The sequence below is a fragment of the Cantharellus anzutake genome, assembly GCF_015039405.1.
Source record: "Cantharellus anzutake strain C23 chromosome Unknown EI90scaffold_300, whole genome shotgun sequence".
In the NCBI taxonomy this organism is placed as follows: Eukaryota; Fungi; Basidiomycota; class Agaricomycetes; order Cantharellales; family Hydnaceae; genus Cantharellus; species Cantharellus anzutake.
Window position 1 is genome coordinate 40,731 of NW_024067250.1, and position 18,693 is coordinate 59,423.

The 18,693-nt window shown below is 48.9% G+C and overlaps 9 protein-coding genes across 9 annotated transcripts; 1 reads left to right on the plus strand and 8 right to left on the minus strand.

The window, feature by feature from the left end:
- Positions 1–217: 217 nt before the first annotated feature.
- EI90DRAFT_1354894 (uncharacterized protein) lies at positions 218–4,202 on the minus strand. Its single transcript, XM_039051726.1, has 5 exons — positions 3,975–4,202; positions 3,770–3,915; positions 3,564–3,714; positions 1,917–3,512; positions 218–1,869 (listed from the first exon to the last, which is right to left on the minus strand). The coding sequence occupies exons 1-5, from the start codon at positions 4,143–4,145 to the stop codon at positions 379–381; spliced, it is 3,555 nt and encodes a 1,184-aa protein (XP_038907543.1). The 5' UTR covers positions 4,146–4,202; the 3' UTR covers positions 218–378.
- An 810-nt stretch (positions 4,203–5,012) lies between these two features.
- EI90DRAFT_3102825 (uncharacterized protein) lies at positions 5,013–5,703 on the minus strand. Its single transcript, XM_039062583.1, has 5 exons — positions 5,679–5,703; positions 5,541–5,622; positions 5,374–5,512; positions 5,178–5,293; positions 5,013–5,127 (listed from the first exon to the last, which is right to left on the minus strand). Exons 2-4 carry the CDS (start codon positions 5,598–5,600, stop codon positions 5,235–5,237), a joined length of 258 nt encoding a protein of 85 aa, XP_038907544.1. The 5' UTR covers positions 5,601–5,622; positions 5,679–5,703; the 3' UTR covers positions 5,013–5,127; positions 5,178–5,234.
- Positions 5,704–5,987: 284 nt separating this feature from the next.
- EI90DRAFT_3102827 (uncharacterized protein) lies at positions 5,988–7,367 on the plus strand. Its single transcript, XM_039062584.1, has one exon. It carries the CDS (start codon positions 6,351–6,353, stop codon positions 6,918–6,920), a length of 570 nt encoding a protein of 189 aa, XP_038907545.1. The 5' UTR covers positions 5,988–6,350; the 3' UTR covers positions 6,921–7,367.
- EI90DRAFT_1356360 (uncharacterized protein) lies at positions 7,067–7,863 on the minus strand. Its single transcript, XM_039051729.1, has one exon. It carries the CDS (start codon positions 7,747–7,749, stop codon positions 7,213–7,215), a length of 537 nt encoding a protein of 178 aa, XP_038907546.1. The 5' UTR covers positions 7,750–7,863; the 3' UTR covers positions 7,067–7,212.
- A 261-nt stretch (positions 7,864–8,124) lies between these two features.
- EI90DRAFT_3102837 (uncharacterized protein) lies at positions 8,125–8,486 on the minus strand. Its single transcript, XM_039062585.1, has one exon. The coding sequence runs from the start codon at positions 8,390–8,392 to the stop codon at positions 8,147–8,149; it is 246 nt and encodes an 81-aa protein (XP_038907547.1). The 5' UTR covers positions 8,393–8,486; the 3' UTR covers positions 8,125–8,146.
- Positions 8,487–9,202: 716 nt separating this feature from the next.
- EI90DRAFT_3102848 (uncharacterized protein) lies at positions 9,203–9,996 on the minus strand. The gene is made up of 4 exons (XM_039062586.1): positions 9,688–9,996; positions 9,476–9,628; positions 9,370–9,417; positions 9,203–9,312 (listed from the first exon to the last, which is right to left on the minus strand). Exons 1-4 carry the CDS (start codon positions 9,715–9,717, stop codon positions 9,250–9,252), a joined length of 294 nt encoding a protein of 97 aa, XP_038907548.1. The 5' UTR covers positions 9,718–9,996; the 3' UTR covers positions 9,203–9,249.
- A 32-nt stretch (positions 9,997–10,028) lies between these two features.
- On the minus strand, positions 10,029–10,885 carry EI90DRAFT_3102859 (uncharacterized protein). Its single transcript, XM_039062587.1, has 6 exons — positions 10,735–10,885; positions 10,640–10,678; positions 10,494–10,577; positions 10,425–10,440; positions 10,265–10,368; positions 10,029–10,217 (listed from the first exon to the last, which is right to left on the minus strand). Exons 1-6 carry the CDS (start codon positions 10,820–10,822, stop codon positions 10,174–10,176), a joined length of 375 nt encoding a protein of 124 aa, XP_038907549.1. The 5' UTR covers positions 10,823–10,885; the 3' UTR covers positions 10,029–10,173.
- A 2,484-nt stretch (positions 10,886–13,369) lies between these two features.
- Positions 13,370–13,894, minus strand: EI90DRAFT_3024748 (uncharacterized protein; the record flags this gene model as incomplete). Its single annotated transcript, XM_039057901.1, has 1 exon — positions 13,370–13,894. One exon carries the CDS (start codon positions 13,892–13,894, stop codon positions 13,370–13,372), a length of 525 nt encoding a protein of 174 aa, XP_038907550.1.
- Positions 13,895–16,297: 2,403 nt separating this feature from the next.
- On the minus strand, positions 16,298–18,679 carry EI90DRAFT_3209294 (uncharacterized protein; the record flags this gene model as incomplete). The annotated part of the gene is made up of 7 exons (XM_039066441.1): positions 18,273–18,679; positions 17,914–18,052; positions 17,451–17,743; positions 16,963–17,398; positions 16,825–16,907; positions 16,637–16,771; positions 16,298–16,577 (listed from the first exon to the last, which is right to left on the minus strand). Coding segments are annotated over exons 1-7 (1,377 nt in total), but the record flags the coding sequence as incomplete, so codon positions are not given.
- Positions 18,680–18,693: the final 14 nt, after the last annotated feature.

Here is an 18,693-nt window from a genome sequence, read left to right on the forward strand (position 1 = left end):
TCTCTCGTAGGTCTTACAGCCTTCAGGGGTTCAGGCCTAAGAAGGGGATACTGTCATATCCATACCAACTCCACCTCACCTCCACTCTACTCCACCACAGCTCCAGTCCACCTCCAGTCCATCCTCCCCCCACACCTCCACCATACCCTCCAGTTCACCTCCAGTGCACCTCCACCTCCAATCTCTGGTACCTCTTATCCTCACCTTAAACGTTTATTAATATTTCTACCTACCCAATGAGTGTAGCAGCCAGTGAACTCTATAAATATTTTATCAATAGTTTGCAATAGGTTGAATTTATTGGTGTTCTCAAGCTGAATATCCAATTCGAGCTTGCCCATCATGTGCAAGGAGAATGCAATGGTGAGGAGAACATGCTCAAATATTGACCATTTGTGCCTCGGAATGATGTCCGAGATTGGCAAGAGCATTGTGTAGATTCTCAAGTGAGATGGCCAATTTTGGGGTGTATGCTCCTGGGTTAATGGCAACTAGCTGGCGATGGAGTTTGACACTTTCTTCGATGAATGGGAGTGCCTCTGAGTGCCATCTGAGATTGGAAAGAGCAGCATATAGATTGTTGAGTGAGTTGGCCAAATCCAGGGTGTATGATCCTGGGTTAACGGCAACTAACTGGCGATGGAGTTTGACACTTTCTTTGATGAATGGGAGTGCCTCCGAGTGTCGTCCGAGATAGGAAAGAGCATTATGTAGATTGTTGAGTGACCTGGCCAAATCTGGGGTGTATGATCCTGGGTGAACAGCAACTAGCTGACGATAGAGTTTGACACTTGCTTCAATGAATGGGAGTGCCTCTGAGTGTCGTCTGAGATAGGAAAGAGCATTACGTAGATTGTTGAGTGACCTGGCCAAATCTGGGGTGTATGATCCTGGGTTAACAGCAACTAACTGGCGATAGAGTTTGACGCTTTCTTCAATGAATGGGAGTGCCTCCGAGTGTCGTCCGAGATCTGAAAGAGCAATACATAGATTGTTGAGTGACATGGCCAACTCTGGGGTGTATGATCCTGGGTTAACAGCAACTAACTGGCGATAAAGTTTGACGCTCTCTTCGGTGAATGTGAGTGCCTCTGAGTGCTGTCCAAGATAGGAAAGAGCATTATGTAGATTGTTGAGTGACATGGCCAAATCTGGGGTGTATGATCCTGGGTTAATGGCAACTAATTGGCGACGGAGTCTGACGCTTTCTTCGATGAATGGGAGTGCCTCCGAGTGTCGTCCGAGATAGGAAAGAGCATTATGTAGATTGTTGAGTGACATGGCCAAATCTGGGGTGTATGATCCTGGGTTAACAGCAACTAGCTGGCGATAGAGTTTGACACTTTCTTTGATGAATGGGAGTGCCTCCGAGTGCCGTCCGAGATTGGAAAGAGCATTACGTAGATTGTTGAGTGAGCTGGCCAAATCTGGGGTGTATGATCCTGGGTTAACGGCAACTAGCTGGCGACGGAGTTTGACGCTTTCTTCGATGAATGGGAGTGCCTCCGAGTGCTGTCCGAGATCGGAAAGTGCGGCATATAGATTGTTGAGTGACATGGCCAAATCTGGGGTGTATGATCCTGGGTTAACGGCAACTAGCTGGCGATAGAGTTTGACGCTTTCTTCGATGAATGGGAGTGCCTCTGAGTGCTGTCCGAGTCTGTGAAGAGCGACATACAGACTATTGAGTGAATTAGCTAAATGCGGGGTGTAGGAACTTGAGTCCACAGAAAATAGGTAATGGCAGAGCACAACAGAATCATTTGCTGCCTCATATGCCTCCTGGAATCTTGAAAAGAATTCCAGGTTCCACGAAAGCTGGCTAACCACATTAGCCAGTGCACTAACAGCCCTGTGGTCAACAGCCAACTGGAAGACCATGAGCGAGTTTCTTTAACACAATCCATAACCCATACCTTAGCCCACTCAGGGAGTAACGAGATACTGACGTAGTTTTCCATTCTCACACAGACTTCCACCCACCGAGTTGCTTCCTGACTCAGAAACATACTAACTGGCCCAGCAAGCTCTTCGGACCGTTCCTGGACTCCACTGAGGTGATGGACGATGTGGCGACATGCATAACGAAAGTGCTCAGAGAACTCCTTTGGAGGAATGCGCGGCATTTCATCTTTTTCGGACAAGTTTTCAATCTGTCCTAAGCCCTTCACAGAGCAGAGATCCTCGTTCAAAATCTCGGTACATCGCAAGGCAACCCTGGCATTCTCCACTCCCACAGCTATGAGAGTGCAATGAGAGCTGATTGTTCGGGGATCGATCCGATGGACAATAAAATCGCGGAAAGATTGGTGTAAGATGCGAACCGGAATGTGGGAATCCTCAACTCCTGAGAGCAGAGGAGCAAGTTCGGCCAACGCATATTGAACGGAAGAATTGAGGAAAGGTAATAAAATTACGTCCCAGGCTGTGATGGACAGAGGCTGCTGAGCAACGAAGATTGCTCCCATCACAATTGGGTAATCGTGCGCAAAATCTTCATCCTCCCAAGCGCACTTCTTCAAAATGCTGGTATACAAGTCTTCCATCATCTTCACAGCAGGGACCTCTGGTCGTTTGGCACCAGTGTCGAGCAGACTTTCTAGTATCCTCATAGGATCCTTGTTGGCCATCTTCATGTAGCGAAAGATGGTGCTGATCCAGATAAACAAGCCATTTGCTCGTTCTGAGATCTCCTGTACCATTTTATCCTCATCCTGAAGATTACGCCGTAAATCCCGATGTACCTTCTTCAGCTTTTGCAGCTGGAAACGTATGTACCTAGCACAGTCCTGCACATTTGCCTCATCCGAGAGATCAATACTGAGACGATCAATTGGGTAATCGGGGGAGAGGTAGCGATTCACAAGATCAAATTGCCTCGATGTGATGAAGAATTTAACGGAAGATGGTAGCCTGGGCACTTCGTCCCCAAGAATTTCGGCAAGGGATCCGAACACTTCTTTGTCACATTCGTCCAAAGCGTCGATGATGATCACCATAGGACGGTCGGAAGGCGGAGGTTTATGGAGCAGGGGTGAAGCCACTAATTCCTTGAATTGCATCGTGAATGGGGCTGTTGAGAGGGTGGGGTCTTTCCGAAGGGCAGAGATAATGAAGGCACGGTAATCTCCATCACGCTTTGCTAGAGCTTGAGCAATGCCGCTGAATAAATGGTCCGGCCGTGGCTGTTCGCCAACTGTGAAGAAAAAGCACAGCAACAGGATAGCCTCCCTGTTACATCTATCTGCAATCGTGTGCACAATCGAAGTCTTGCCAGCGCCGGCCACAGAAGTCAGTAGCATCAGCCGGTTCTCGTTATCCCCGGTGTTACGACACCAGTTCATAATACGCTCCGTGAGATCGACCCTGGTGCCTTCTAGGCACGCCTCTGTTGAATCATGGTGGGCGATTTGAGGATATCGGAGATTATCGAGGATTGGGTCACTCTCCAGACGGTCTAAGCTGTCCTCTATGGTCGATAATTTGACACCAATTGTTAAATTCGTCCTAAGCTGCACCGGCCGAAAATAAGAATGATTATGGAATGCCGTGAGGAAAGCTACCTGAAATGATGCCAACGCTTTGTCAAAGTCTCTCTTTAGGTCCTCGATTCTTCCTGGGTCTCGATAGTGGGACAATGCATTTCTTACAGCTGACCGTTCTTCTACTTTTCTAAGTCTTCGTTCAATTTTGGACCGGATCTCCTGTAGTGCGCTGGTACTGGACGTAAGCATGATATCGAAAACCACCAAAAACCAATACAACGTACTTCCCAAGCTCTGTGACACCCTCCACCCATGATGTTGCCTCTTTCGCTGACACATCATAAGACTTTATGGCTGAAACTACCCTGGCCATAGTGCTAGCTACGTATTCAGCAAAATCAGCCCATTGTTTCTTGTTCCCCTTGAACTTCTACGTGGCGCAAACCAGCGTGAGCTTTCATTCATAATCAAGCTTGAATCATTACCAACTTTAACCTCGTCGAGGATGGAGAGTGCACCGCCAGTCGCCATCTTTAGAGGGGGACACCAATCAGCGGTAGCATTGACGACCCTGAGAATCGGAACCGCCATATCAACTCCCACCACAAGGAGATTATCGATCTTTTGCCTTAGAGCTTCAGCCTTTTGCCGCAACGACATGGTTGATAGCGCACGAGTGGATGGAGGAGAGCGCTTTGGTCGCGCAACGCACGTGTGAGCCCAGAAGCTAGAGTCACCTGATTATACTTAGAAGGATATGATATACGGATTGACTATTTGGTCGACCACACATACGGACCTCTGATTCAGTACTATCAGCGGCGAATTCTAGAGTCTGCTGCACGAGGGTCGATATCCTAGTGCTGTTGATGCAGCAACCCGACGTCGCGGGAGGCAAAAGGGCCAGCAGTCCACTAAGCGCCATATTGCCGATGTGGTGCGGCCGGGCCACACAATGCTAGATCGCCAAAGCTCTAAAACTTCACGTTGTTCGCCCTTGTAGTTTCTTGCAGCGCCGTCAGTGCCGCGAAGCCACTTGTCAAGCACAACGGGATGACCTGCAGCACGGTATCTAACGAACAGTGATATCATGCTCAGACGCTCGTCGGACCACTAATAACACCACGTCCTCACAATTTACATCACACACTTCGCTTGGTTTTGCGAACAAATCTATACACATTTCCGCTTCACTGAACGCTGCACCCCGACCCCCCGTCGCAATAAACCGCACTCTGACAAATCCCTAAGGTGCAAGACTAACGAGCATTTGTCGCGCCGACCTGCTCCTGCCAGTTGTTTCAGTCGCCAAAGATGTTGTGATATATTCAGATTTGTCAATTCGACTCAGTAATCCAACATGACAATCCATACAATTCAGCAGGTAGATGAACAACCAGACTTGCGTCAAGAAGAGGGCACTCGCCATTGCTAATCTTCGGACGGACCCCACAAAATGCACCGACCACTCGCATTTCCGCTGACTGCTCGCTCGGCGATGCAGGGATGGGAAACCGTTTAGCTATGTACTGTAGAGTACCTCACACTCGGAGGCCACGTCATTACTTTGAGCCATCGGCGAGCTTCACAATCTCCTCTCCGTTGTACGCAATGATATATAATGAATGATCCATCGATCCGACCTAGAAAACGTTCGACATCAGTCATTTCGGGGATATTGTATGAACTAACAGTGAAGTGGGATGGTTCATTGAGATTCTGACTCCACTAAGCTTTCAGCACCGTCGACTAACGTCCAGTTTGACAGTTATGAGCTTTTTGGATTGGTTGGGGTAACTTCAGTTTCTCTCCCGATGAGAGCCAAGTATGAAACTTTTTCCGCGCAGGTCAGTGAGAAGTGGGGGCTCCGGATATGAATGAAACTGACTTCTCAAATTATTATCATAGCAAGTTGTCACTATTTTCCTCCCTCGAGGGTCCCAAAAAGCTGAGCTGACACTGTATTTATGCTCAAATTGCCCGAGGATACAGCCCCGACCAGGTTTTGATCTGTGATGGCTCGTAATCTGCTTCTAGGACAGGAGGCGGTTTCACTTTAAGCGAGCTGGAGCCGTCATCATCACCCTCAACAAGTGCTCCAGTTTCAATCAACATAAGCTTTCGTACGTCCCATATCCTGCCATTGGAGGGGCAAGTTAAGTCCAGAGCACTAGTAGCATTGCTGACGCTTACTTCAGACAAAGATCGTTGCTCGCGGTGCATAAAAGATGACTCCTTCCACACAACCAATCTTCAATTTAGCGTTCACTTGTCTCCGTGATCGCCTGCTTTCCCCGAGGTCCAAAAAGTTTAGTCCACCACCTGCGTCGGAATCCATATTTCATTCCCGCGATATCAAAGGATATGAGAAGTGTCGACGTCGAGACAAGAGAAAAAACTCAGTAGATTGCCCAGATGTAAAGGAGGTCACACGCAGCGTGGAATCATAGGATGTCGTAAAGACCTATGCAACTGAATAAGCCGAGTGATTCCCATGCCCACTATGAGCACATCGGTCGACCTGAATTTGATGCAGGATATTGGGCTCTTTGGGGATCTTGGCCAATGAGCCTGTAAACGCCAACATCTTCCCTTCTCGCGCATCATCCTCGTTCTCTTCGTTCTCTTCGATGGCGCCAGCGCATCCCAAATACCAAGCTGGCCATGCTTATCCCCAACAAAAATGAGATTATTCGTTTTCTCCGGGTGGTAAGCCATGGAATAAACACTCTCCCTCGTAACCTTGGCTCGCGATAGCACGACCCATGCGGCTAAGTCTTTCCCTGACAGCTTCCCAGCGCCGTAGCCTCGTGGGTAACTACTTTCTCGAGAAAAGTCACGACACACCGGGCAAATGCGCGAGCAATGCCTTTCCACCTGAAATGGTCAGACCTGCTCCTGCCTCACGCTGAGGTTTTTGTCGGAAATGCCATTCTGAGTCGCTCCTTGCGCTCTTCAGGACGCATCAAGGAAATTAGTTGTCGAATCCGTGCATTTCGCCACTTCGAGTTCCGCTGCAGCAATGTTGGCAAGGGTGGATGGCACCTTATCCTTGACTGTCTTCTTCGCGACATTGGTATTGGCAGATACTCCGACCTTGAAGGGCGCTCTAATAGGTCTGTTTTCGTGATCGATGAGGAGGCACCAGACTTTCATGGCGGTGATGGGCCATCTTGTAGCAACCTCGAATGCTTGCATGGAATATCCATTGAATCAAACGATAACGCGGGTAGGACTGCTGATGCGTCACTCTTTCACCCCGGTAATTCTCCTGATCCCCGACTTCGTCTCTGCGTTCATGTATCAACCACACTGGATTCTGCCTTCTGTATCTTGTGTCTCGGTGCCCTAATTATGCATCCCTTTCCCTGTCTCGCGATGTCCAAAACTCTACGAGCACGATCCGCACTTCCAGTTTCGACATGCTTTTCCTAAGGTGACTGTCTCCGAGTATGCTGAAGTGGAACCCGGGGCTGTTTAGTCGCACTGTTGAATTGAAGAATCAAGAAGAAAAGAAAATTATGGGAGAATGCTAATATCGTGATGTAACAAAACAACCCCCGAAAGTGTAAGGGCAGTGGGCGCTTGCCGCGCCAGCCGTAGTTATTACTCATTTATAGGTCACTACTCAGGGCGACGCTTCACATCTAGCAGAAACCCTGGTGCTAGTCAAGTTCTCCTACATATGGCTGGGACGGCATTCGGACGACGTGGTGATGGTTGACTGCTATGGGAAAACGCAAATGGCCTGGTATAAACGACTCTGCATATATGTTTTGAAGGCGACTATCGAGAGGACATTCGATTCGATTCCTTGAATCAAAAGACTAGAGCGCTGAAGCGCCCAACCCAAACAATGTAGATCCACACGATGTCTAGCTAACTGTTCATTGTGAATGCCAGAGTGTACTTCTCCTTGCTTGTGTGCACGCAGGAGACTCAAGCGATTAGCGGGGCAACAGTCCCGGCAAATGCCAGAACCTCTGGAATTGAAGGCGACCCGGTTAAAATACAATAGGGAGGAGACCGGGGAAGGAGGAGGGTTTCGCAAACGACAAGGACAACGAGCAATGAGGAAAGAAAGACAGAAGTTACAGCGAGCAAGGAAACAACCGAAAAAAGGAAACCTAGAAAAACCTAAGTAAGCAATCGGGATCCCACCCACCGAGAGTAACCGAAGGTCACAACACCTCCCCCTCGGCGAGACCGAAAGGCTTACCGGAAGCAAGGAAGACGAAGGAATGTCTTCGTCAAAAAACAGCATACAGGATAAAAGAAAAGACTAAGAAAGAACACGCCTTCAGCAGAGGAAAGGTATAAGAGGGCCAGAGCCCTGTAGCATAGGCGGACGAAACTCACGGATGAGATTGTCCGGAAGAATCGACCCAGGAATGCAGCGGCAAAAACCTGAATCGGCATGACTGTAACCTCGGAAGGCACAGTATGCGTAAGGCCGACAGCGGGTACGGCGCATAAGATTAAACACCACCGGGAAAAATGCCACGCGCGAAAAGAGACCAATGAGTGCGTTTAGACTGAGTGCGCACAAGCCTAATTTAATCTCGTACCTCCATTAAATAACAAATCATCTGGGGGACATTCAACCCGGGGTGGCTTCCGTAGTTCTGAGAGGGAGATCCTTCTGTCGACTGCATTTTGCACTAGAGTAGCGCCTCCATGTTATTGCCGTAGAGTCTTGAATATAATGCCCAGTGTACGCAACCTTTTGTGGGAGAGTGCAGTCCTGGTCGGGTGACAACCAGTGATTTGGAGACAGATGTTGTGTAACAACTATCGCCAGTTGGGGCAAGTTCGTGAGTATTCCAAGAGTATGCTGTTTCCGCGAGTGCGACGAATATAATAATACAGGTTGAAATGTGCTCACCATAAGGACCTGCAAACGCCATCTCATTCCCCCGAGAAGCGCTTCCCCGGTTAATGCTGGCGACGTGGAGCGAGCAACTAGGTGTGACCCATAGGCATGGGTGTACGTAGCTGAGGTGTATGCAAAGAACCATCGTGAAGTCGGGTGGAGGTAGGTCACAGAGGTCAGCAATCTCGGCAAAACACTCTTCAGGTCAGGAAGCACTTGAAGCCATATGGAACAATGGGTCAAGTTATTGATGACGCAAGCACATTGGAGACGCTAGCCAGTGACGCCACTTGATACCACTTTTTCGGAACTATTCCTGGTAACTTCACATGATTCTTGTGCATCGAATTTACTTCCAACGATCGGAATGAGACGCCGATCGCAATCAACTCACCTCGTGTCAACCGCTGGCTTGCTGATATTCTATCAATTGGCGGTCACTAGATTCCTTGATGACATTTGCGAGGCGGACTGTTGGTGAGTTTCCCCCGTCGCACCGGCCGTACTTGGAGGAACGCCAGCGACGCTAAAGGAATCCACGGTGCGCATGGCAGTTCCGGGTTTCATCGTTCAGGTAAGTTCTACACCTGGATAGTCAGCAGTGAACAAGGCGTTTCGCGACAGAAATCAAAACGGGTGAGGACTATATATTGGTTTCATGCGTGAGACTACAAGAAAATGGGATTTGATAAACAAATGTATGCCGCGAAAACGGCGCAGTGAGAAATTTATGGGGGGCATATTTCATGGATAATGCCCCTTCCACGGTATAAATATGCAGGAAGTACAGTGCGTTATATCCCCTTGACGGAATTGAACCTGTGCTGAGTGGCTCCCCAGTCCGCTGCTCTGCTCTGTGCCGATTGGGGCTCGAGGAGCCGGTTCAAGCCATCACTGGCTACACACGTGCCAGTGTCCTTGCCTGCTAGTTGAGTTACCGGTCGGTTCGGAAGTCTGGCAGTGAGATGATGAGACCATGTAGGAGTGTGGGGTTTGCTACACAAGGCTTACCGAACCGATTCTCCATGGTGGAAGTCCAATCACAAGGATTTCGCCATCCTGCGCATCCGAGTCAGTTGTTGGCCCTCCAGTGGTAGTCATCAAGTAGAAAACGTACGTTGGACGCATCAACAATTGCCGGAACGGGAGAATCATTATTGATAGCAACACCCCCACTTTCTGGTGATATTGGACTAAGGGCTATGCCCTCATCAACACTTCCCCACGATGAGATCCGGAGAACCAATATCAAAAACGATAAATAATGTGCCTTCACAGAAAACATCAGATTTCCGCGCGCATTAAGATCAAACGTAAAGGAAACCTAACTGGTCCCGACAAAACCGACGTCAAATCCATGACAAGTGGATTGGGCTAGTGGCAAAGGATGAAAAAAAAATTGGTCCGCGAGCTCTCATCAGATGATGTCTCTCACCCAAAAGAGGAGAAGGAATCCTCTTGGAAGTTGTACTGGGAGAACGAGGAGAAAAGCAAGAATCTTGAGAGTTGTTGTTGTTTAATACAGTGTGGCGTTGGACAAGTATGGGCCTTTACATACACAACGTTTCCTCCATTTGAATGATACCTGCCTAAGCATGTCATCACAAAATGATTCTCGCAGCCCTCTGCTAAGAATTCGACGTTGTTCTACATGCCATAGGCCGATAAGACTCGTTGTGAAACCCAGGACCAAGCAGATGGTGTTTGCGAACATGGCTGTCGCCAGTATGCGATTTCGAAAGAGACCGTGTGATCTGATGGGCGGAACGGAAACTACAGTATAAGATCGCCACGATGAGCAAGAGCAGCAAAAACTTACGGCCCCTGCTCCACTAAAATTTCTCCATAAATTGATAGTGCTGTTGATGTTAGGCGAAGGAAGCGTGTGAGACACAATAGCGCTCACCGGACTCAGCTGCACAGAGAAAAATTGTGATCACCCAACAGAACAGCAAAATTGGGCGCATTATTCGCCGGCAGCTGAAGCATTCACAGGTCAACCGTAGGGCTCTGACCATCGATGGCATTAGACTCTAGAATGGTTGATGGAATGGCGAAAACCTTGCCTGAAGCTCAGGAATACTGAAGGTAATCAGAGTGGGAACATAGTCAATTGTCAGAATTGCACTACTCACAGTGAAACACGTTGATAATCGGAACAGAGACTAGATGGTGGCAACTTCGTAATATCTTTTCAGTCGCTTCATTGATCGGATTGCCTAGAACACAGGTCAAGATGGTGATTGAAAACCTCAATATTCTGGTACAACAGCATACTAACAAGAACTGATGTACTGGAACAGGAGGAGAATCCCAGTGACTATGGTGTGAGAATGAATGAATATTAACTGGCGTGATTCTGGTCTTTGCACTCACCGAGTTGCATGGAATGTAGCGGCACAAGTATAATAGATAATATGAACATGCCCCGCAGGGAGGGACGATGCTTTGAAGAGAACCACATCGCCCCCAGCAGGGCTGATGAGGCACTAAATATAGAAGTAACGAGCACAACCCCTGCGATGCAGAGTGTCATTCTAAAAACGTGCACATCAAATCAATTGATCATCGTATTTGAACGCGTGTGACACACCGGAGCGCCGTAAATGTCATCAGGAAGGGTATATCTCACTCAAGAAAGTGGAGGGGGAGCAGCAAGAATGAACCGGCAGGACAAACGCGGTGAGCAGAGTGTTGAGTCCTCGGATGCAAATACTTGTAAGTCAAGCCATCCTTCGGCGAGCTAACTACGAGTGGCTAGGTCGACATCGTTCCCAACTCATTGTGCAATTTCTTCTTTTTCACCGCACCAGCCTGCGCTGCTCATATGGTCCTGAAGTGTGGCGTGGCGCGCGAGGTGTGGCATGCTGCTCAGATGGGTTTAATTGCGCGGATCACAAACGCCAGGATGGTCATTTCTGCCACTGGATAATTGGGACTGGGCGTTCCAAGTCTGTGAAGTAAATGGATTACGCGAGAACAAACGGGATTCGCCCTGCCGAAATGCCTTCGCTTGTCGAATTTCCTCGTTCGCCGATGAAGCTGTGATACTATCAGCAGAGCAGGAGTTCATATCAGGCTGCCTGTGGGTCTCCCATCAACGGTCACGGCAAATCGGTATTCATGAGCCCAATGATGTGATGTTGAATAGGAGAATCGATGAAAACATTCACAAGGTATGTATTTCCTCCATCGTTTAGTATTTGGATGGATACCCTCAAGATTTCGTGTGTGTGGACGCCCGGTGCGTTTCAGCGCGTATCGTCAGGCACCGGTGTGCTCGGGAAAATCAAGGTTCGCGTTAATGTACATCTCGAACAACGTCAGCTGAAGAGGTAAGTAGACGCAATGCCGACTTTGAGGCGCCACCCACAAGAAGACGCTGCTAACTCTTAGTTTGTTGGCAAGATTCAGACATCGACAGCGTTAGAGGGTGATCCAATCCTCGGCCGAAGGCGCGCAATGTGGCTCTGATTGATCCTACCATCAATTATGGTGAGTAGGTGATGTGGCCGAACAGTACGGTGATAACATTGGAGTCTGGACTTGATACTACAATGGGCGACAGAGATCGGTACAGACGTCTAATATGCGGGATAGAAACAGTATACTGGAATGACTCGAGAGAGGTTGTGGCTAAGAAGGACACTGAGCGCTGTTGAATAATTCAACACATCGGCTCGATGATCCCAACGTTTCGAGCCGGAGTAGGAAAACTCAGCCTATATAGCCAGGACATCGAGATTTCCAGAGTTCCGTGGCGCATACAGTATGAGCTGCTGCGATTGGTCCGTTCGGGATGTGTTTAGTTTGGGCCGGATTGCCAGCGTACGTTTGGTCTCGGGGAGGGCCACCACTTTAAACAAACAGATAAGTCATTGGCAACATTTTGGACGTGAAGCGAGCTTTCTCTCATCATTCTAACTGACGGAACCTTAGTGAAGTCCGCAGAGATAATCAGGCATGACAGAACAGTCACTACCCGCGCGCGGCATTCTGAATGCCCGGCGAACGCCGCTTTCAGATTTTGCAACCTCACAATAATTTGGAACAACCGCAAGTAATACCCACTAGAAGCAGTGGCTATCAGTAGCCTCACTCGGAGAGAAGCTTTTCCAAGACGCATCTGAGGACTCAACATCGTGTCCTCTTTCCTCTAAACTTGCGTCGACATTTCATCATGTGAACGCTTTGTCAGAAGGCTCTCGGCGCAGTTCGACACTGACGCATACCGCCTGTATGGAATATTTCGTTGGATCGAACGACACATGTGCAACACTACTGATGCACCACTTAAACTCACTCACCTTAGTGATTATCCCAGTCCCAGACTCAGCTTTTGGGCTCATACGTTAACCACACTGGATTCTGCTTTCTGTGTCCTGTGCTTTGGTGCTCGAATTATGCGTCCCTTTTCCCCGTCTTGTGACGTCCAATTGGATGTCATACCTCGATATCGCCATTAAACAGTTTACAATGGTCGCTTCCCTCCACCGGTTAGTCGCCCATTCGGCGTAACGTTATACACTGTTCGGTAATGCTTTTTCGCTGGCTCATGCACCCGTGGGCTCTATCTTTTTCCGCTGTTTTCTCTAAGTGATGCCACTGCCCCCAAGTGCACCGAAATGAAACCCAAACGGTGTACTATTGAAGAAGTACAGTGATACTGCAAGTCTGCAACTCATGAAAAGTAGCTCCAAAAGCGTGAGGGCATGGGTGCATGCAGGCACCGTGCGTTATGAACGCAAGGCTGTATGGAGCTGCTGTCGATGAGGTGCTAACGCCCTTCAAGCACCCCATCCAGCCCCCAGCTCGTCCTTGGAACACGATACTCACATTACTCTCCACGCTTGTGACACCCCTCTTCGGCTTAAATATATTTCGCTGCACCGCACGCATCCATGTAGGTGTGGCAGCAATGTGGGTGAAGTCCGACTGCCGGCCTTCACGTCCGGGTTTGGTTGAAGAACTTAAAGAGTGAGAGTACTGGAGAAGAGAGCTGGAAGAGCGGTCACTTGAAGCTATCTATGTCTGTTGGCTTATGATCAAGGGTCGAAGTACGTGAAGTTTGGGTGCCGCGCTCCACATGCCCGTACGTCACCCGGACCATCTTTGCCATACAGGCTATCCTACCCGTAGGTAGCTCTACGACCAAACTACAAGAGTGGGAATTGGCCTTGCCGCTGTGGGGTACACCTTCCGACTCGTCACTATACTCCATATATATTCCATATCGACGAGAATTTGTGGTCCAACCCTGGCGAAATCGGCGAGCGAATTTGTACTGTATCCTTCTGTGTTTTGTTATCGTTTCTGGGCAGTGGCCACGAAAACGCTGCTCAGGAAGGGAGGAATTTGCTCTCCCAACATCTAGGGTCCCGCGGCCCCTCACGGATAGGCTTCTCCTTCCTATGGTCATATTCCACAACCTGGTGCTTGACAGAATTGTCTTGACGTTGACGGCGTCATTGGAAGAATTATCGATGGAGACACCCTCATCCACGAAGTTGGCAGTGCGTATGTTCCTCTTCTGCATCACGAGACGCAATATGTTTCCTGGGACAAGTCGGGTCGGACTTCACACACTCGAGGGCGCTTCTGCCTGATAATCTTGTGAGCGCCGCCCACCAGAAAGGGAACCTGCAATTGGCTGTCCAATCGGGAAGGATTCCATCCCGGTAGCGAGCCCGAACCCCATTCCAATGAGTGAGTATTACCCATCTAGTGAGCGAGGAATTGAATCAGCAACCCAGCACGGGTTACACGAATGATTCTTTTAAGACTGCTTTGGCAGATTCTGCGTGCAAAGGCTGTGACGTGGTTTTGTCGTGGTATCTGGACCCTGGCAAGGCTCCAACCCAAAGGTGATTGGGGTCGAACTGAGAGTGGAGAAACGTCAAGTGTTTGACGTGACCCATCGCTGGGGTATTTCAGTAAGGCTGGTCATCTTTCTTGCTTTCTTCTCTAGCTGGATGGTTGTTTTTGGCACTGGTTGCCCCTCGGCCCTATAAACACCCAACATAATTCGCCTACTCACCTCGTCCCCATTTGCTCGCTCTCGAGCGAATGAACTAGGGGTCAACCACTACTCCCCGGACATGGAGCCTGATCTATTGTCCTCGGCTCGGTGGCAGCGCTCTCCTTGACTTGTTACATTCTTCCAGTGACTAGGTGCTTCTTGCATGCCTTTATAACGGAGTCCATTGTTCTGTTAAGTGCCCCGTACTATCGCTGAGGCAGTCGTTCGGAAGGACGGAAAGAAGGCACTGTCCCTGCTGACCCATACCCTATGGCAGTCACGAACTGTCCCCGATTTTACTTTCAACCGGGTCGTTCACGGGCCGGATTTCATGCGTATGCTACTGTACGCGGGAAAGTTCTCACTGATTAGAAGTTGTTCACTTCTCACTTAGTCACGACTAGAGCCATTTAAGTAATTGGACTGCATCCCCACATTGAAAGGAAAGAGTTGCGGGTGAAGGGCGTTCCGACACCAGAGTCTCGGCATCCGCCAGGAGATCATCCTGGCGCCATGTTGTCCAAATCTCCTATTATGACTCGGAGATGACATAATTCTAATCTTTTACTTTTCAGGATGCTTAGCAATAGCGTCCCTGGTATGTGCTCGGCTTAACGGTATGATTTCCGCCCAACACCTCCTGTTAGCACTGTTAGGACCGCCTTCAACAGCCAGTGGGCCCTGAATTATGTGTTTAGTGCTCATAAGGATCTTGGCAAGGATGTGCTAATACCCATCCTACCCCTGAGAGTATGCTCACTACGCCCGTGGCACCGTTCCTTAGCTTGGTCGTGTTCGCTTCACTTACGAATAGCACTCAACTTCGTGGGTGTAGCAACAGTATGGATGCCACTGAACTGCCGGTCCTCGCTTCGAGATTTGTGGCGACTCACAGGGTGTTTGAAGGGAAGATAGAACTGAGGAACGTACTGATTGTTCTTGCAGACGTTGGGAGTTGTGCAAACGGTCATTTTACCAATCAAAAAATTTCAAACATGTCACAAGGCAGAAGAACGATATTGCCGTGATGGATCCAACTTCCGAACCTCAATGTCTCTCCTTCCCATAATCAAATTCCGCAAACCTGAAGCCCGACGGTATTGCCCTGGACGTCGATGGCATTATCGGAAGCACCATCAGCGGAACATATTTCTCTAGAACGAACTCTCCCACGTGGAGATGGACGTGCGTGTCTTTTTTCTTGTGGTGCAAGATGCAATGTGGATAAACATGTTCCGAGTAGATTAGGCCAGACTTCTTCACACCTTCCAGGGCGGATGCTCTGCACCTAGTGACCTCGTGAACGGGAGTCCAGCAAAAGCAGGACCTGTGTAGTTCTGTCCCATCGGCAAGAATTCGCGCTGTAACCCCGACCGTATTCAGTGAATGCTGCCAATTACCTGATGAAACTCAGTCGAACATCCAGCGTGGATTAACACGAGCGGGTCCTACAAGACTGGTGTTACTTATGGTGGCATTGGACCTCAAGTCGTATAGCGCTCATTCAATGCCAAATGAACTAACACTCGTACCACTCCCCAACTCACCCTCGTATGGTAGCTTTGAATGAAGCAAAAGTGCTAGAAGGATAGTTGTGAAAACCTGGTTAATTACTAGAGGATTTTCTATGTACGTGCACTGGTACTACTCCTAATCTGATCAAGCGCTAGAAAACACAGGCAAACGGCAACCCCGATTCGGGGAGACAAAGCGGGTCACGAAAGCAGCCAGGCAGATCGCAGGGATTTTCAGCAAGCAGAGGCAATGAGTGTGATCGAAAGTAAGCAATAACAAAGCCAAATTAGGGTATACAACGTCAGGCATGGGCACGCCAGAATGCGAATGGGGCAATCAGTCCTATGCACATCTGCAAACTCGGCGTAAGAACCTGACGATTGTGAAGAGGGTGTTATTGACGCACTCCATTATGCTTGTCTCCAACACTCTAAACTTCGATATGTCTTTACTTTCGTCGCTGAAGCCAATGACTTCCTTCCACTCTTTTGCGTCTGCCTCCTTCTCGCTAGAGTCTGCAAATTTCACCATCTCTTCGTCGCTGACCCCCCGCCACATCAAGAAAATTCGAGTAAAAACAGCAGGTTCCGTTGATACGCTAAGATCGATAGCAGCGGACAGACGCGCCGGCTGCATGAAACGGTAGGCAATGTGCTTATGATTAGCGAAATTCGCCACAGCATTACTGCAGCAATTGAAATGAGATTGGTAGTGCAGATGAGAGGTCCAACTCGCCTAATAAACAGGGTTCTCGCTGAGATGGAAAGGCCAAGGTCATCCAATACTTTGCTAATGTGAGGGATAAACAACGAAAGCGGCATGGCGAATCCATTGGAGGGGGATATGTATGAGACTGGATCCATTTGCGATGTGTCTGGACTGCAGGATTCCCAAGGTGAGCGCAAGGTACTCCAGTATTAAAATAAACATACAGGGCCTCATAATATAATGACGTGACTACAGCATTAGATTCGAAGTGCTCTAAATACCCATCGGGATGGCCCCGTAAGAAATACTGGACAGAGAAGCCTCTTAAAACTAATATGTTCTACATAATAGTTGCTGCTTACTTTGATTTTACGATCCCCTGCAGGCTCCGCTGTAGGATACGTCGTACCAAACCGCCACATTGGTGCCAGACTGATGTTAACGTCACAGTATTGTTGACTGGGCGCAAGAATCGTCAGGGCACACTTCGCGGTTGTTGGCCTTGCAGCAGCCATCATGAGTTTCGCCATGACTCTAGAGTCGAAGAAAAGCTCGTTAGGAATGACTGGAGCAGTGGCGGAGGCAATGCCCAGCCGAGTTCCTGAGAAGTCCATCGAATGATTGTCGTCTTGATGAATGATTTTCAAGACGCCCCAAAACGATCCTTCAACGAGCATTCCGTCCTCAGTGCGTGACATGTCCAGATCATCCGATTCACAGTTCGTCTCTAACGCAACTGTCCGCCCTGGTGTCAGCTCCAAATTGAAGGTCGCCGGCATCTCTAAGATAGGAGGTGGGCTAAGTTGGCTATCATCAGTACACAATAGTTGGTATCTGAATGTTGACTTACGGGGGAGGCGGAGGATTAACTTCCTCTTCAGGGGGAGGTGGTGCATCCGTCACGATTTCCATGCGCAAACCGTGTGAAGTTTGCGCAAGTTGATAAGTGTCATCAGTGTCGATGTAGAGGTATGGTCCTAACAAAAACAGATGATTTAGATTAATGGTGGAGGGAGGAAGTGCGTTTGATCCAACCTTGAAGGAGTCTAGATGCTTGAATGGATGCGTATTCAACCGGGACTCGTAATTGGAAAGGTACCCCAGGGGCGGTCTGACCCATTCTTTGGCGACGGCAACAGCATCCTAAGGTAAAATATGGCTCGCATGTCAGACGGGTTTTGGATGGAAGTCTTACAAGACCCGTGCTGCCATAAGATGAAAAACAGGCTATCCTTTGCACGCATAAAGGTGTGTGCGATGTCATCAAGACACGAGGCGCAGAGTCTAAACGAAGATCCGATGACGATACTCACTGCGAAGGTGGGTGGGAGAATCTTGATCGTCTCCATGTCTTCGTACGCCAGCGTCAAGTAGCGCTGCTTGGCCATTACCCCTATAGGAGGGTAATTTGGCTGCGGAGACTGGTAGCGGGAGAGGAACATAATGTCAGCACTAAGTTACTACCCCTCAGCTGGATTCGATGATGGGAAAATGGGAAAGGAAAGCACAACACAGTTTCTAGTGGTGGGGAGAGGGGAGGAGCGCGAGGGGAGAGTAAATGCTTCAATCGATTATGGTGATAGATAGATGCCGTCGGAAAAGCAAGGGAGCGGGCAGGCAGGCAGGCAGGCAGGCAGGCGAGGAACAGGGTCTGTTATAACATTTGACTCACCCCCCATTCATTCTGTTGCTTTTTCTTGTCGTAATGCCGGTATATTTGCGTTGTAGATGTTACATTTGAGCGTAAGGTTGCGTTCGTAAGTGTTGGGGAAACTGGGGGAAGGTTCAAGTTCTGCAGACCAGGAAGATCTCTTCTCGGAGCGCCTTTGAACATGGTACGGGTTGCGATCGATCGACGTGGGCACTACGGAAATACGGAAGTTGCTTGACGAGTTGTAGAAGGAAATTGAGCTTTTGCTTCAGGTAAGATGGGCAAATTTGACGCAAAGCGCAGAAAACATGAGGCCCGCCAGGATCCGATCTCCCAATTTAGGAAGTTACCTTCTCAAGGAACCTCTTTGCTGACTTAGGCTTGAACACAATACCCAAAATACAGCTAGCCACACTATATGCGTTCGATGTCCTGGCGCACG

Excerpts from the sequence above, each read along its gene's own strand:
- EI90DRAFT_3102827 (XM_039062584.1), top strand. The coding sequence starts at position 6,351 with ATGCCTTTCCACCTGAAATGGTCAGACCTGCTCCTGCCTCACGCTGAG.
- EI90DRAFT_3102859 (XM_039062587.1), bottom strand. The coding sequence starts at position 10,822 with ATGTGGTTCTCTTCAAAGCATCGTCCCTCCCTGCGGGGCATGTTCATA. Across the intron at positions 10,679-10,734 it reads GCTACATTCCATGCAACTCG|TCACTGGGATTCTCCTCCTG; the intron begins GTGAGTGCAAAG and ends CTCACACCATAG. Across the intron at positions 10,578-10,639 it reads GTTCCAGTACATCAGTTCTT|GCAATCCGATCAATGAAGCG; the intron begins GTTAGTATGCTG and ends CCTGTGTTCTAG.
- EI90DRAFT_3102837 (XM_039062585.1), bottom strand. The coding sequence starts at position 8,392 with ATGGCGTTTGCAGGTCCTTATGGTGAGCACATTTCAACCTGTATTATT.
- EI90DRAFT_3102848 (XM_039062586.1), bottom strand. The coding sequence starts at position 9,717 with ATGGATTTGACGTCGGTTTTGTCGGGACCA. Across the intron at positions 9,629-9,687 it reads CGTCGGTTTTGTCGGGACCA|GCACATTATTTATCGTTTTT; the intron begins GTTAGGTTTCCT and ends TTTTCTGTGAAG. Across the intron at positions 9,313-9,369 it reads CACCATGGAGAATCGGTTCG|ACTTCCGAACCGACCGGTAA; the intron begins GTAAGCCTTGTG and ends TCTCACTGCCAG.
- EI90DRAFT_1356360 (XM_039051729.1), bottom strand. The coding sequence starts at position 7,749 with ATGCTGTTTTTTGACGAAGACATTCCTTCGTCTTCCTTGCTTCCGGTA.
- EI90DRAFT_1354894 (XM_039051726.1), bottom strand. The coding sequence starts at position 4,145 with ATGTCGTTGCGGCAAAAGGCTGAAGCTCTAAGGCAAAAGATCGATAAT. Across the intron at positions 3,916-3,974 it reads CCATCCTCGACGAGGTTAAA|AAGTTCAAGGGGAACAAGAA; the intron begins GTTGGTAATGAT and ends TGCGCCACGTAG. Across the intron at positions 3,715-3,769 it reads GGTGTCACAGAGCTTGGGAA|CGCACTACAGGAGATCCGGT; the intron begins GTACGTTGTATT and ends GTCCAGTACCAG.
- EI90DRAFT_3102825 (XM_039062583.1), bottom strand. The coding sequence starts at position 5,600 with ATGTTGATTGAAACTGGAGCACTTGTTGAGGGTGATGATGACGGCTCC. Across the intron at positions 5,513-5,540 it reads ACGGCTCCAGCTCGCTTAAA|ATTACGAGCCATCACAGATC; the intron begins GTGAAACCGCCT and ends TCCTAGAAGCAG. Across the intron at positions 5,294-5,373 it reads CTATGATAATAATTTGAGAA|AGAAACTGAAGTTACCCCAA; the intron begins GTCAGTTTCATT and ends TCTCATCGGGAG.